Source organism: Rhagoletis pomonella, unplaced genomic scaffold, assembly GCF_013731165.1.
Source record: "Rhagoletis pomonella isolate Grant_MI unplaced genomic scaffold, Rhpom_1.0 Rhpom_scaffold_00006, whole genome shotgun sequence".
NCBI classification, from domain to species: Eukaryota; Metazoa; Arthropoda; class Insecta; order Diptera; family Tephritidae; genus Rhagoletis; species Rhagoletis pomonella.
In genome coordinates, this window is record NW_023458560.1 from 4,826,846 (window position 1) to 4,844,905 (window position 18,060).

General features: G+C 34.1%; 1 protein-coding gene across 1 annotated transcript in view; it reads right to left on the minus strand.

Annotated features, from left to right (window-relative positions):
• Positions 1-18,060, minus strand: part of LOC118741536 (restin homolog) — a gene marked incomplete at its 3' end in the record, with an annotated part of 232,484 nt that overhangs the window by 83,022 nt on the left and 131,402 nt on the right. Inside the window, 3 exon segments of the mRNA XM_036473534.1 lie at positions 9,753-9,874; positions 10,279-10,320; positions 10,598-10,735. Coding sequence (XP_036329427.1) covers positions 9,753-9,874; positions 10,279-10,320; positions 10,598-10,735 — 302 coding nt within the window.

The following is an 18,060-nucleotide window of genomic DNA, read 5'->3' on the forward strand; positions in this document are numbered from 1 at the left end:
CCCTGCAAACCATTTTTTCAGAGTATTCTAAATTGTAGGGAAATTTTAAAGAATACGTAGATTCCATCCGATTCTTCTACAAAATTTCGGAAGAAAATCGGTAATGAAATGAAAATAATGCTGCTATGTGAAGAACTTCTTGCAGAGTTTTTTCCGAATTTTCTTTATTTTTCGTACAGAAATTTCTTTACGAGTTCGTGCCAACCACTTCATATAATTTCCTTTGAGGATTCGTAAGAAACTCGTTACCGAAATGAGATACTCCTAAAGATTTCATAAAGATTTCGGGAACTTTGGTTTGCAGGGAAGGTATCCGAATTTGTCGGAAATCAGACTTTTCTGAACAAAGTCGAAAGTCTTTCGATATAACTTAACGAATTCGTCACGATTTTTCACCGAATTTTTCGGATATCAGACTTTTCTGAACAAAGTCGAAAGTCTTTCGCTCTGGCTTAACGAATTCGTGACAGTTTCGTAACGATCCTACCTTACGAAATCGTTAAGTTATTTCTTTACGAAGTCGTGTCAACTTTCTCATATGAAATTATTGACGATTTCGTAAAGAAATCGGTTCCGATTTCGGAAAAATCTTTAGACGCGACGTAACGATTTCGGTAAGAAATCGAAACAAATTGTTTGGTGGGTTTAGATTTGTCAGTTGTACGTATGTATGTACATACTTATATCCGTTCGTACTTGAAGAGTGTATATGGGGCGTTCCATACCAAAATGGACGGGGTTCACACTTGATGTGTTTGATTCGTTTAAAATTTTTAGGGTTGATGGATAAACATAAATAATAAATAAATATGAAATTTGAGCTTGATTAATACATTTTTAAAAACTTTACAGCACAAAACAAAACAAACCGATTTAATAGTTTACAAAATATCTCGAGAACGGGGCGAGGAAAAAATTTGGAAAAAATCACACATGCATACATCAAAGTTCTCTATGAAAAGAACTATTTTTAAACTTTTTTCTCTTGAAAAATTTTTCACATAGATACAAATTTCTTGATAAAACAAAATAGTTTTTGAAAATATGCCATCTCGAAAAAAAATTTAAAAAAATCACAATGGTAGCTCTGAGTATTGCGCAATATATAAGTATAGTATTATGGGGTGCACTCTACAATAATTTGAGTTATGATTTTTTTTTAACCGAAGCTGAGTAAAATGAGTACATTACAAATTTAAAATTTTTTTAGAATTTTTTTGAGCATGCAGTTTTGTAGCTTATTAAATTTTAGTATAATAAAAGTTCAAGTTTAAGCGATTGCAAAACTGGCTTTAATTTTTTTTTTTAATTTTCTTTGAAAACGGTTTTACGCATTTTCTTCCATAAGAAAAAAGTACACAAAGCCGTCAGCATAAAAAATATTAAAAACCAACGCAATTTTGCAGTAGCTTAAATTTGTAATGTACTAATTTTACTCAACTTCGGTTAGAAAAAAATTCATAGTCGAAATTATTGTAGAGTGCACCCCATAATACTATACTTAAATATTGCACAATACTCAGAGCTACCATTGTGATTTTTTTTTAAATTTTTTTTTTTGAAATGACGTATTTTCAAAAACTAATTTTTTTTATCAAAAAATTTGAAATTTTTTTTTAGATATTTTTGTTTTATAGAGAATTTTGATGTGTGTATGTGTAATTTTTTTTCAAATTTTTTCCTCGCCCTCGCTATTAAATTGATTTGTTTTTGTTTTTGTGCTGTAAAGTTTTTAAAAATGTATTAATCAAGCTCAAATTTCATATTTATTTATTACTTATGTTTATCCATCAACCCCAAAAATTAAAAAAAAATCAAACACATGAAATGTGAACCCCGTCCATTTTGGTATGGAACGCCCCATATACAAAATTGCAGTTCAAAATGGCTCAATCGTGAGGGTGTAATAAATCGGACTTACCAGAAACAGATACATTAGCATTATTAGATGCATGCATATTAGAGTGGTTCAAAAAACACTATTTTTGGAAATTCATAAACGCTACATCAAAATATTGTTATTTGTGATAAAAAAAACACGCATTTTTTTATTTTGAAAAAAAAGTTTTCTCGGAGGTCGCGCTGGTAAATTTTTTATAAAAACGGTGATTTTCTCATTTTTTTTTTTACTTTCGTGACTAAAGTGCAGCCAAAAATGTTGTTTTCACAGGTAATTACTCAGGTATTACTGATGAATATTCCCTTAATTACATACCTGTCTTGGACAGTTAGAATGGGCCTAGTGCCCGAGAATATGCTTTCGAAAAGAGACTGCTAAAATTCATGGGTTAAAACGCGTATGATGTCAGTTTTTAATGCAAATTGACGGATCCAATATGGCGATCAATTTCTTAAAAAAATTACTAAAATTAAAAAGTCGATACTGAACGTTATAAGCATTGTCATGGGTAAAACTCGTTACCAGGGTGTTTCTGAGATCGCTGATTACGAATCTGAAGTTAATTTTAAAAATTCGAAATGGCGTTTATGAATTAAAAAAAAATATATAAATAAAAAATTTAACCACTCTAATGCACATTTGTATTTAGAAATGTGCTTGCACCTAGTAAGGGTGCGCAAGTGTATCAATACAGCGCTCACTCGTAAACGATTTACTATACAAAATGAAGGTATATGAGTATATTGTATTTCAATTACATACTGCGTTTTCCAACAATTAGCGCCCACAACTAATTACATACATATATAAAATTATTTTATATATAGGTGAATGTTTAACGTTGTATCGCTTGCCATTCACAAATGTATGAATGTGTATGAACATATATGCGTGCATCAACATATGTAGGTGCATTTAGAATTTCATCACAACTGCTCTAAAATATTTATTAATATACAAATCAGGGTTGTTGCGAATAATTGTTTTCGCTTAATTTTAACATACGAATGTTGTGCAAGTGCACTGATAAAAGGTTTACCTGGGCACCACCTACTGCTCGAGAACAACCACATTTATTTTGCTTTTGTGATAATTGTCAAAAATAGCACGCAGCGAAACAAAGATAAAACAGAATGTGAAAAAGTTGACATCCAAGTTAAGAAATAGAACAAGAATCAATTCAAGGCGAATTTGAAATCTATTGAGGAGTGGGATTTGGCATGCAATATACTGCGCTCATTAGCATCGTTGATGCGATTCTCAAAAAGGAATTATTATTGTACCTCAAAGTAATAAATATAACTGGTGGAGGGTCAATCGGAATGAATTTAAAATACACTGTAGGAACGCTAAATTGACACAAAAAATGAAACGAAAGGATACGTAAACCATTTAGTGAACAAAAGTGGCGCATTATGCAAACCCTTACTTTGGGTTTACCGATTTTGACAATTCTCAAGTAAAAGTAAACAACGCCTCAGAAACTCTAAATGCACTGAAATTCAATAATACTTTTACAAAAATCGCAGTTTTTTAACATTTTCTGTATGAATTCTTTTTATCTATACTAATATATATTTTGAAAGCCGTTTTTTTCTGTTCGCAAAGCTTGAGATCGGCTGTACCGATTTTTTTGAAATTTTGGTTATAGGTTCTGGATGGGCTTCTCATTGTCTTAGGCAAACAAAAAATAGTTTAAATACTTCTTAAAAACGGCAACTGCAGGACTTTAAAAATCCTATAGAATTTAAGAGAATCTAAATAAGAGCGCCCTCCTCTGTTAATTTGTACGGAATACAACGCGAACCAAGGGTTATGTATACATATATACACGTGCTAATGTTAACGTTAATGTTGATTCTTATGATGTTAAATAATGTAGGCAATTACATATGTAGTATGTATGTACAAGGAGCAATTAACATTGCTGTTAGCACTTACATTTGTATATGAATATTTTTGTTGGTATGTATGTATATAATTACGCATAAAAACCCTACTGCTATGTTTCTTTGTACGTACTAAGTGCAACTCTTATCCATCTATGACATAGATTTTATGTATATCGCAAAGCTCGAGAACAGCTGAACCGATTTTTTCGAAATATCGGACTCTTTCTGCAGACGTTTAAAGGATGGTTATAGGCTAAAAAAAATCTCGATATATAAAAGGGGCGTGGAACCTCCCATACAAACAGAAGTTTCCATACTCCATATCTCTGGAAATAATCATGGTAGAGTTCTGGAACTTGTTATGGAGATATATGAAATCCATCGCATACTCTTGGAGAAAAATTGGAGCTATCGGAAAAGGGGGCGTGGTACCTCCCATACAAACCGAATATTTCATACTGCATATCTCTGGAAGTGTTCATGGAAGAGCACTGGGACTTGGTGTTGACGTATGTATATGAAATCGATTGCATACTCTTGGAGAAAAATTGGAACTATTGGAAAAGGGGACGTGGCACCTCCCATACAAACCTAATTTTTCATACTGCATACCTCTGGAAACGTTCATGACATTGTGATGGAACTTGGTATGGAGATATATGAAATCCATTGCATACTCTTGGAGGAAAATTTGAGCTATTAGAAAAAGGGGCGTGGCAATACCCATACAAACCCAAATTTCCATACTGCATATCTCTGGAAGTGTTTATGGTAAAGTTTTGAAATCCATAGCATACTCTTGGAGGAAAATTTGAGCTATTGGAAAAGGGGGCGTGGCACCTTCCATAAAAACCGAATTTTTCATACTGAATATCTCTGGAAATGTTTATGGTAAAGTACTGTAACTTGGTGTGGAGATATATAAAATCAATCGCATACGCTTCCAGAAAAATTGGAACTATTGAAAAGAGGGCGTGGTACCTCCCATATAACCCGAATATTTCATACTGCATATTTCTGGAAGCGTTCATGGTAAAATTTTTGAACTTGGTACGGAAATATATTAAATCCGTCACAAACTCATGGAGAAAAATTGGAGTTATTGGAAAAGGGACGTGGCACCTCATATAAAAACCGAATTTTTCATACTGTATACCTCTGGAAATATTCATGGTAGAGTACTGTGACTTGGTAATGAGATACTATGTATATGAAATCAATCGCATACTCTTGAGAAAAATTGGAGCTATTGTAAAAGGGCGTGGGCCCTCCCATACAATACGAATTTTCATACTGCATATCTCTGGAAGTGTTCATGGTATAGTACTGGAACTTCATATGGAGATATATGAAATCAATCCCAAACTCATGGATAAAAATGGGCTCTCTGAGCAGAGGGCATGGCAAACTACAAACGTACTGACTTTTACTTATCTTTGAATGTGTATATAATTCTTCTGTAGGTATGTTTGTGAGAGAAATCCTAAATGGCTGGAGGGATTTTAACAAAGTTTTCTGTGTATGTTTGAGTGGGGCTCTGGATAGTTTAGCTTCACAATTTAACCCGCCATTTGGCGCTGGAGTGGAGTTATTACTAAATCTTTTTTATGATCCGATTTGGCGAATATTCAAAACATGTATTGGAAACGGTAAAGGCAGTCCAATTCCAAAAGAGCTGCCAGGTGATGCTGAGGTCGAGTTATAACTAAAAATCGACAAAAAATAAAAGTTGCCGTCAATGTCAGACTTAATCGACCTGTTGAACCATTGTGAATATCGAACTCTCGTGTGTTACGATTAGCCTAATGGATGCGATTTGCCAACATTAGTATGCGTTTAAGCTTCATTCGGAGACCCCAGCAGTGAAATTCTGATAATCGCCACGCTAAATTTCCATCGCCGAAATTCTCTAAATGAAAATCAGTGGGGCCTAAAAGCACGCAACATAAAATTAACAGATGCAATGTGTAATCAACCAAAGCTGGAAATATGAGGAGCATTTAACTAGATGTTAGGCGCGCCTGCTATTCTTTTGGAGATTTTTAGCGATCAAAATTAGCGATAGCGTATGCTGGAATCCGGCTGCAGGGTTGTGTTGTGCAGTGGTAAATCTCAAATCACCACCTTTCGAAATACCTCAAAAGCCAGTTTCATGAAAGCAATTTAACGAAAATTTATTTTTTACTTGAATTTAATATGAAACCTAACAGAAAAAAAATAATATTTCACTCAAATTGCCTTCGTGAAACTGGCTTTTAAGGTATTTCATCTGAAATATGTATGTGTAGGTACATATATAGGATTTCTGTTGATCAATGATACGCACCCATTTTGAAATTGCCACCCGCTATACTATAAAGCTTCTAGGAGATATTCACTATAGAACCGGATCATTGTTGCCGCCAGGGAGTGAAGAGGAAAAGCTTCTTCAAATTTATTTCGTTTTGCGATTAACCGTGCTATGAAATGCTGCATAATTAGAGAATTTCAAGAACTTCTTCACGCACATAACACTTTCGTTAGGTTATTTAAAGCGGCAAATGACCACCAAACCATAATCTTAGCAGATGAATGTGCCAATGAAAATCGTAGACGTGAATTGTTGGTGAAAATGTTGGACCAAAAAGTTTTAATAAACAAAAATGTATTTTGTGCGGAACGAAGTTCGCAAGGTCTGCTAGTAAATGATATGTAGATATATTTTTGCAACTAACCACAATTAAACTACGTTTCCTATCGAAAAATTTTATATACACTCCGTTGCATAATTATAAATCCAGTACAAAAGTCTTTGAAACAGCCGTCACAATCAAGTTAGGTCAAAACTTTCTTCAATGACTTTTGCATGGTAAGAGCTCTATTATAATAGAGTGGTTATTTTTTTTTTATAATCATAACCTAATTTAAAAGAACTCAAAAAATTTAAAATTACTTGTTGCAAAACTATAGATCCAAAAAAAGAAATCCCAATAAAATGAGTAAAACATGCAAATATGTCCTTCTAATACTCTATTTGTGCTCCATTGACTTTAATTAACTGAAAAATGGGCTTCCTTATACTTAGACATAATGTCTTCGGTAAAGCGGCATCCAGTTTATGTCACTCTTGCAAAACCGCCAATTTAAGCAATATAACGTTTCCAAATTGGCGATTATCAGCATAAACTTTCTTTGCCAATATTCTTCACACATTTTCCATTGGATTTAGGTCAAGCAAGAGGGTACGAATATTGTTGGTTTCCTTCACAATTTGCCAGCAGTTAACAGCAAAATCTTCAGATCCCGTTGGCGTCAAACTATTTGGAGGGCCTTAAAACGTTACTAACACCTCGAGTATGGTGAAATGATCACGGCTCCGCGTCTTTTGCTACATTTTAAAGCTGCTCGAAAGGATTTCGCTAGCAAAAGCATGGCAATTGACAGAATTCACGAAGGTTTTAAAATGGTTATTTTACCTTAAAATTCACTATTAAGAAGTTGACTTAGGTTATCTTTTCAGACGAAAAGAAATTCAATCTGGCTGGTACAAATGTATTGAATGGATAATAAAACGATTTACAGCAAGAACGATGCATTTTTTACCGGCGGAACTTCGGTCGCGGAAATGTGATTGTGTAGGATGCAATAACATCCGATTGTACTCTTGAGTTGCAATTCTGCTCAAATTAAATGAAGAGTTTAGACTATCTTCCCATTCTGCTGAGCAGTCTCAAACCAGTTATTGAGTGCAATGAAAGACTGCATTTTTCAATTATATTTTTATTTTTTTTTTTTTGATTTCTGCGTATGAGGCCTTATGTTGGACAAAAGGGGGAGTAAAAGTGTTTACCGCTGGTAAACCCAAATAAAGGTTAAAATTTAAAAACTAATTAATAAAATTAAAGTAAAATCTGTGAAAAATTAACAATAAAATCCTAAAATCTATAAAGGCTCCTTTCATTTTTTAAAAAACCTGGTTAACAGTTATTGGTCTCCACCCTGTACATACATATGTGTATCACCAGCCAGCAGAGAAACGTAAATTTTGCCGACAGAGCGGTTTCGAACATTTTTCGTATCCGGAAACGTTTCCGTACGTTCCAATTTTCTGAAAACCGTTCAAAAAACATGGGGGTTTTCGTACCCGGAAGCGTACAGAAGACAACGTCAATTTTCATTCATTTTTGTATCCGAAAAACGTTTGAAATAGTTTTATCTTATTTGTTCAACCTGAACATTTGAAAGCATATACACGAAGTCTTTCGTAGTGTTACTACATATTTTTTAGCTTTCAAAAGGTGCCGGGTTCGAATGCCGTAAGGCGCAATTAAAATATTCGTTATTTTCTTCCGGACTGTAGAGCGTACAATGCAATATATTTCAAAAAGTCAAATTGAGAAATTTCAGAAAGTAGTTGCTGAGCAGTCACAACTTGAATGTAAAGTGTCTTTGAAAAGAGGTTTTTTGTTTCCGAAAGGCGAATTCCAGGGAAAATTTCTAAAAGCATTTTTTGGCTTTTCCCGCAGTGGAAGGATATATATAATAACTAAACAATTAAATTCCGCAAAATAATTAATTTAAAGAATTTTTGATATTTTATTTAAATTGCCCGTTATTATTTCTTACAAACTCGCGATCAGTGTCACGCGACAACACTCGATTATTTTGGCAGCACTTGTAGAAAAAATAAAAATTGCAAGTGCAGCACGAGCAAGTTTAAATATATTTCCGAAATCGATTTGATTTCTTTCAGTTGCAGTCGCACCTTGCATCTCTTATTTCAGGAACTGATCGGAAAGGTATTTTTGGCTATTCGCACGTCGAAATACAATTTCTCTTTCTCAATTTGACAGCGAATCGCGTGGAAAAGTTGGAAATATTGCCACGTTTGACACGCTCTTAAGTTTGAAAAGCAAGTAATTTTCGGTACTTTTCTGTGCATACGTTTCGGTCGCCGACAAAGTATCCGAAAATGGAATCGGTAAACGGACAATACAAATAATACTAAAATCTTAATAAACAAGAAGGCGAGTTGATATAAACGTGTTAAAAATTAAATAGTTCTAAGTCCCCTTTCAGACACGTCAAGTCTTGAAAGCAATTTTTTCGCATTCTCTTTTGTGTTTTCTATTTGCTTCCACACGCGTCAACTTTAATTGAATTCAGGTCCTTGGTTCTTTAAATGGGAAGCAACGAAAAGATCAAAAGAGACAAGAAAACTTGAAACGAATTGACGGTACGGAGGTATCTGTACTCTTCCCCTCTCTTCTCACCTCCTTCGCCTTCGAACGAGCAGACTTGAAAGCAAGACTTGACGTGTCTGAAAGGGGACTAACAATTTACTTATTTGTGGACCTTTTACGAAACAAATAGCTTCGAGTTTGCAATTTTTTTCTTGTTAAGCTTACGGTTTTGAAAAGCCATCATAGTAAAAAATGTTTCAAAACTTAAGGTTTTTTAAGATTTTAAGTAAGTAAAGAAAAATTGGCGCAAATGTAACGGTAAATTTTATTCGACGCAGTCGTAAAGTTTTAATGCGATGTTGCATCAGAACTGAAAAACATGAACACCCTGTTGCCTCAAAAGTTGTGAAATTTTTTAATGAAGTAGGTACTTTTCATTGAAGTCAAAGTAGCGTACACCCTTTATTTTCGAAGCATTTCGTGAAGGCTAGCAAAATGGAAAATACACACAACATAAATCCCATTTTTATAAATTTTGTTGTACTTTTGTCAACGTTTCAGGCCTAATACGTATGTAAGTAAGCAAGCATGCGACGCTGTGTGAAGGCGCCATCAAAATACGAAGTTTTGAATTGAATAAAGCGACTGTGCAGAGAATACTTAAGACATAAGACTGTATTCCATAGCGAATCGTAAACTGAATTAATTGAGCGCAGCGCTGTAACAACAACAACCAAAGTAATACGAGTTTATAAGCGCATGCGCTTTGTCCAATTAAGGCAGCAACAAGTGGCACACATCTGTTGCAGCGATGCAAATGCGTTGCGAAGGCGCGTACACCCGCAATTCGTTGGCATTGACAGCGCAATGGTGCAGCAGCAACTGGCATATGTGCACAGCTAAATGAAACTGACAAAAAACTGGAATATTACAGAAAATAATTGCAAAATTGCGAAACAAATATGGGTTCAACGCATTAAACTCGCCAAACTCAATGTCGAAACACATGTACACCTGCGAAGAAAAAAAACTGAAAGTATTTTTTATGCGCACAGAGATCATACATACATTGCTAAAATAAATTGTTTTTCGAAACCAATGCGCGCAATTGACTAACGAATGTGACCTCAATGGAAAGTTGCAATCACTGATTTTCATAGGCTGCGGGCCTGCAGAAAATGCGCGAGTGGATGGAAAAAAACTAAAAAAAAAAAAACTTATAAATTATTTTGTTATTAATTTTAAATCGAGCTTGGTTAATCTGGCAGATAGCTGGTATCTGTGTGTTAGGTGGTTTTGGGCGGTTAATTAATAAACAGCTTACCTGAACTGCGGCGTCGACCTGTGGCCTCAAGATACAAATCGACTTTTCACACAAAGCACATAAAAAACGTGGGGAAACAATGAAACACGAATGCAGAAATCAAAAGGAAAAAACACAGAAAATGCAACAAATGAAAAACAAAAATATAGAGAAAAAATTAACAAACAACAAATTAAAAATTTACACACATAAGAAAACCACTTGTAGATGAGCATTGAGTGGCCGCATGATATGATCGCCGTGGCAAATCGTCATACGCCACGCTAGTAACAATGCTCACCTACAAAAAAAATTTGCACGTGCTTTTGCGATAACTTACAAGAGGTGCGGCGATCCCCATCCCCGGATTTCTGGGATGTCGTTGTCGATTTGGTTGAATTACGTGACGATGTGTAGTGGTCCATTTCTGGCGAAAGTGAGGAGCGTGTAAAGCGCTTTACAGTCTCTTGATACAGATCTAGCGCACGATGAATAGTTGGACGTTGAGTCAAATCGGAAGAGATGTTTGTACAAATCGTAGAAGTGGTGAATATATTTGACATATACCACACCACGAAGATCAGCGCAGGTCGTCAGAGAATTCATACATACATATCATCATTGCAGCAACGTATATTCACATTTACATTTGTATACAAGGTGGCGTTTAAAGATCAGCCATTAAAGCGTAGCGGTCGTGTGACAAACAAAAGCGTGGAAATAAAACGACAATAATTTCGCATTCAGTTGAAATTGCGATACAAGTAAATGTGGAAGCGTTAATGCCAGTAAACAATTACATTAGTACGCATATAAAATACTTATGAGTAAACTGGTTGGTGCATAGTGGGGATTAGCTAGTTACTTAAAGATACTTAGTTCGTTTTTGGGTTATTTTGCGAAACGCAATTTTCGCGCAAGCTGTTAGCGAACATACTATTTTAGCAACATTAAATCATCTTTATGCAGCCTTGTTAAATCACGCTTTGCTATGTTTTAAAGTTAGAAACAAGTTTTAGTTAATGTTGATGTTGGTTAATTTCTATTTAATTTTCGTGTTGTAAGTACTGTCCAAATTTTCAGCTTAACCGTTTTCTCGTAAGTAAAATAAAACATAAACTGTGGCCTTCACTATGAAAGTTCGACGTTTTTTTTTACTTTCAATACTTTGCAAGGGCGCACAGTGCCGCCTAAATGGGCAAAAATCGAAAAATTCGTTGTCAGCAATGTGAACGTGTTTGGTATTTTTGTAAAGGTAATTTATCCACTAAAAAGAATGAAATACGAATTTCCATACAAAATAAATTATATGCCGCCAGGGGCCTATTTCATAAAAGTGACAGGTGCGACAAGTGTCGATTTTTCTATAAAATTTCACTGCCAGAATTGCGGCGACATTTTTCCTTTTTCATATACATACGTTTGTAGGCAACTGTGAAAATTTTTGGAAAACGACAGTAATAATATGGAATATTGTCGACAATTGTGCTGACAACTGTCAATCTGACAAAATTGTCGCGACAATGGCGACAAAGCCAAATAGCTCCGTGGGAAGCTTTCACAGGAGAGTTTTGTAAATTTATTTATATGGTAATTGCGCGCATTTCATTACATTTCAATAATTTGAATATTTCTTAAAACTAAAATAATGCAAATTCAATTATTACACATGATTTACATATAAATTTCATATGACTAGCGACAATTTTGTAAACGACAATTTTAAACCCCGACAATGACAATTTGTCACTTTTTCAATGAAATTGCTCATAGAATTTAAGAGGTCACAATTGTTTTTATGAAACAAAACACCCAGCAAACTGTCGAATTGTCACTGACAACATGGAAAATGCCTGTCGTTACAAAACTATCACTGTCGCTTTATGAAATAGGCCCCAGGAAGGCACTAAAGACGACAGATTTTATACGAAGAATATTAATATGAGCACAGCCGTGCGTAAGCTCTTCGCAGAAACAAATGTCAAAAATACATGTTTGAAATAAAATGTTGGTTTGACGTTTTTTATTTCCACATAGATAGTAGTATTTAATTAAATAGTACGGGTTTTTAGCTTTCGAAAGAAGAAATAAAAATCGGCTCATGTTTTGCACTTTTTGAAGTAATGCGTTTATGCTAATGCATAAAATCATTTTTTTAATTTTCTGTCAGTGCCATCAGATCTGCACAATTCGTTCTATTTTTAAAAATGATGTGTCAGATTAAAAAGCTTGACCTGTAGACAATAGAGGTTTATTTTTTTAAAGAGTTGCCACCTGTTTCAAAACCAAATTTCGAATTTTTTAATAAGTTAAATGAATTATTAAGAGATGGGTATCAATCGAAATATGTATGATAAGGGTTTATTTCTGAACTACATGTAGAGGGTTGTCACCTGCTAAAAAATCAAATTGCATTGGAATTAAAGAAATTAGGTAATTGAAATAGACAGGTATCACCATATGAGAGTCAGACGAAAGAGGTTTAATAAGGTTTTAGCTTGCAAATACTACGAAGAGGGTTGCCACCTGTTTGTAAGGTCAAATTTAGTTACACTAAAATAATAATTACTAGAGTGCCAGTTACTGTCGAAATTCGAGAGAGGATTTCTAACTTAACACGCAGCAAAACTTATACGGTACAAATTAACTAACCGGAAAATCTTCTGCTAAAACGTAACTAAATTTTTTTTTTATCTGTGAAGGTCTTTGGAGGACTCCGGCAGGGCTTGGAATTGACCTGATACATTCAAGTTTATCGATAAATTTCAATGATTTGATACATATCGATAGTTCGATGAATTTCAAGAACACTAAAATTCGATAACTCAACAAAATTCGTTAACTCGACCAATTTCGATAACTGTGAAATTCGATGGCACGATAAATTTAGATAACTCAAAAATGTAAAAACTTTGGATACCTTTATAAATTTTTACTTTTGACATCTCCACATTTTTCGAAAACTATCTAAACATTTTGATAACTCGTTACACTCTGTTAATACGATTAAATGCGATAAGCAGTGATAAATCGATAAGCTTATATAACCTTGAAATTTCGATAAATCGATTTATTTTGAAAATTCCATAAACTTTGCTTCGTTGAAGCAACCAATTTCAGTAGATCAATAATTATCGATAACTCTGTAAGTTGAAAGAACTCCATGCATTACGACACCTCGATATATTTCGTTAAGTCTATAAATAATGATAATTCAATAAATATTGATAACTTGATACATTTCTTTAACTTGACAAATTTCGTTAATCCCACACGTTTTTATAGCTCGATAACTATCCGTAAATTTGGACAACTAAGTTTCTGTGTCTATAAATTTCGACAACTCAGTAAACATTGATCAGTTTGAATAATTCGATACGTTGCGATAACTTAATAAGCATGGATAAATTTTTATAATTATATAGTTCGATGATTCGATAAATTTCAGTAACCTTTATGGCTGATTTTATTTCGATTCCTATCGGAAAATTTTAGCTCTGTTAACCTAATTCTTATGTATTTCTCATTGTCTCCATTTTCGCCTTTATCTCAATTTTCGCCTTTATCTTCACTTTTGCCTTTTTTGTCTTCATCGTTATCACTTGTTTCTTCATCTTCATATTTATCTTTATTTCAAAGTTTAATTTCAAATACGAAGTAAAACTAAATGCGAAACGCTTGAACTGAACAGGTTGCAAAAACAACCATTAACAAATATGGAAATTTTTAAACGACGATTTTCAACCAATTTCGAAACTACAAAAACTGTCCTCATCTACAGAAAATTACTTTCCGACGGTGTTTCTGGCTTTGAAATCGGTAACTTTACCTTGGTCTTCATCTTTGTTTTTATCTTTCACATCTTTGCTTATATCCTTTTCTTTTTCTATTCACGTAGATGAGATGAGGTGCGATGACGCGATAAGATGTGACGTGATTTTATGTGATGTGATAGGATGTCATGTCATGTGTTGTCATATCCTCTGATGTCATGTCATATGATGTCATACCATGTGATGTCATATCATGTGATGCCACATCATATAATGCTATGTGATGTCATACGATGTCATATCATCTGATGTCAAGTCATGTGATGTCATGCCATATAATGTGATGTCATATCATATAATGTCATGTCACGTGATATCGTGTGATGTGATATCATATTATGTGATGCAATATCATGTGATGTCTCTTCATATCATGTGATAAAATGTGATGTGATGTCATGTAATGTGATCACATTCGATGTTCCGATTAGTGTATCGATAACCCTGTTGATAACTGTGTTGATAAAAATACCGATAACAATATCCATACACATATAGAAAAATACGATTGTAAAATCGATTAATTCAGCGATAAATATAACAATCATCAGTATCGATTATTGTACATATCGTTAACAATATAAATGACTAAATCGATAACAAAATCAATTATTTAATCGATTATTGTACCGATAACAATATCCATTATTGTATCGATAACTATATCGATTATTATATTGATTATTATATCGATTACAATAGCGGTTATTTAATTAATAACAGTATCGATAACAATATCGATTATTTTATCGATAGCAATATCGATTATTACATCGATAATAATATCGAGTTTTATATCAATACCAATATCGATCTTCATCCTCATCCTTTTCTTCATATTTATCTTTATTTTTGCATATTCCTCTTCACCTTTACCTTAAAGTGTTTAAATTTACTTTGATCTTCGTTTTTGCCATGTACCTCTAGGCATCTTTGTTTTTGTTTTTATTCTCAAACCGCTAAACCGCTGAGAACCATTTCCATGTGCATTATTTCCCTTGAATTTGACAATTTACTCCCAACCAACGAACTGCCGCTAAAGAAGTTTCACTTCATAAATTCAAGAAATGTTCTTACCCTTTCAGTTACCTTAATTCTTAATTCTGTCATTGTCTCCATTTTCGTCTTTATCTTCACTTCTGGCTTCTTTTTTTTACTTCATCGTTATCATTTATTTCTTCATCTTCATATTTATCTTTATTTCAAAGCTTAATTTCAAATGTGTAGTGAAACAACAGGCGAAACATGTCAAATTTAACATGTTGCAGCAACATCTATACACAATTCGAAAATGTTTAAACGACGGTTTTGGCCGTAATTTTCAACCAATTGTGAAACCTGCTCATTTACGGAAAAATGCCTTTCCAACGGTGTTCTTGGTTCTGAAATCGGTTCGGTAGAATCGCCAAACGAACGGAGACAAAATTTATGTTAGCGTATTGATATATAGATGTTAAACCAAAGGTTTGCGACATCATATTTGTTATTTTATTAAAAATACATACATTGTCAATCAGTGATTTGTTCTGATTACATTCCTTTTAAATTACCTTATTCCCTTAATTAAAGTGAATTTTATTTTTTAAATATGTGGCAACCCTTCTGTTTTTGCATTTTTAAATTTAGTGTCATCAATTTTACTAAGAAGCGAATTTTCATTTAAATCCATCCATAATTCTATTTTTGCCCACATTTCATATAGAAGGGAAGCACTGTTGGGCGGTTGAATTACGGAATTAAAATGAAAATTCTGCGTGTTGCATAAAGTTCTAAATGTATTTTGAAATTATACCAAGCTGGAAAAACTCAATAAACGCCCTTATCCTGCAAACACCTGACTACATATCGTCCCTACCATGTCAAACTATCGAATGTGAAAATGGGTAGATACTTTTCAGGAGAGCAAAGAAACTGTTTTAAAAAATGTTGTTGTCATTAGGAAAAAGTGTGGGATTACACACTTTGTTAAAGCCAGTATCCTCTGCTTCTAAGAAGACTCGAAATTTTACGATTTGCCAATTTGCGTATCACTCTAAATGCATGCGCAAGGTATCGTAATTGAATTGTTGGCATAACAAAAATGAAAATAGTGGAAAAAAGCAAACGTTAATTTACAAGGCGCACTTAGCACGGTGCATAGGCAACTGGCTGAGTCAGTGGGATCGTCGGTTCGAAGCCTACTGAAAGAAGTCTGATGAGGAAATGTGGTGATTTCCGAAATAGCTTTCACTTCTACCATTTTATCAAATTATTGTTGCTTTTCCACAATAAATTTTCCTTAAAAAACGGTCTCGATTTCAATAAAAATTGTTGAATGTAATTGAAAAAGTATTTTCGCATATTCCACTCTGGCCGGAATTACCATTTTCAAACTTGTTACATATATTCTTCATGCCATTAGCAAGTTATGGTGAAACTTTTGGGCCGATCAGATAACCCGTAAGCCCGCCTTCCCCTCTCCCCATATATAACGTTGATTTTGAACGATAGCCTTTTTCAAAACTTTTTTAAAACTTGCTTAAACCCCCTTTAGTGTGTCACCCATATTGTGATATATATTTCAATTATCTAATCGCCACAATTCAAGTTGAATTTGCTTGTTTAAGCATGTGGCAACCCTACTAAATATAGTTTTGAATAAAGCCTTTCAAACGTATTTCGATTGATACCAATCTCCTTCAAACACCTCAAAAATAGCTTAAATATTCAAACTAAAGATTATTTAGCACTCTTTCGTTTCGACTTTTCAAAAAAAGGGCAACCCTTACGAAAAAATAAAAATGTATTGCACATCTATACGCCAAGCTCTTGACACCTTATTTTTTGTAAATTGAATGAACTGTGCAAATCTGATGTCATTAACAAAAAAGTGATATGTATATGTAAGGTAACAGTTTTTCAAAAATGTGGCAACCCCACTAAAAAAATAAAACCTTATTGCACATCCGGGGACCGTATTCTTTCACTTTGCACCTCATTTTTAGTCCAACTAACTGTGAAGATATTATAATTTTTAAAATGGTGGTAGCCCTACTAAAAAGTGGCCAAGCACCTTCATTTGACATCTCATTGGGATCAACTTGTCAAATAGCGTTGTAGAATTTAATTAAAAAACACCCTATCTCAAAATTCGGTTCAAAAACGCTTTATCTCACTTCAAAATGTATAGAAAATATGCTGATATAGGGCGTTTTTGAATCGGCAGCTGAGATAGGGCGTTTTCGAAACGAATTCTGAAATAGGGCGTTCTTGAAAAGTTTTTTGAGATAGAATGTTTTCGAACTGACTGCCGAGATAGGTCGATCTTCCACTCAGCCATCGATATAGACTATGCAGCTTCCTTTTTAGGAAGGTATTACCTAGTTTTAGTTGACGCTTACACAAAGTAGCCGGAGGTACACATTATGGCGAATATCACTGCAACAAGCACGATACTTAAATGCGAAATCTTTTCAACTTTCGGAATACCAGATGTCATCGTTTCTGATCACGGAACTCAATTCAATTCCCGTGAGTTCAAAGATTTCTTAAAGAGAAATGGTATTCAGCATAAGCAAGGTGCTCCTTACCATAGCGCAACGAACGGTCAAGCAGAACGTTTTATCCAGACTTTGAAGGCAAAGCTGAAGGCATCTAAGGCCGTAAAAGGAAATGTGAAAAATGAACTAAATACGATTTTGTTGGCATATAGGCGATCTATTCATCCTTAAACTAATAAGTCTCCGGCAATGTTACTGTTTGGCAGACAAATTCAAACCAAATTAGACCTAATGACCAAAAGTTCTCATAAAAGTTTACCGAAGCCAGAGAAGCCGAAGAAACAATTTTCCCAGGGGGAGAGAGTGGCGGTTAGAGATTACCTCTCAACGTTCGGCAATGTGCTAGGAACAATGTGCTACAACAGGACGTGGAAACGTCATGCTGACCAAATGCGCCGTGTGGGACAAGATTTAGAGAATCTTGTCAAAGG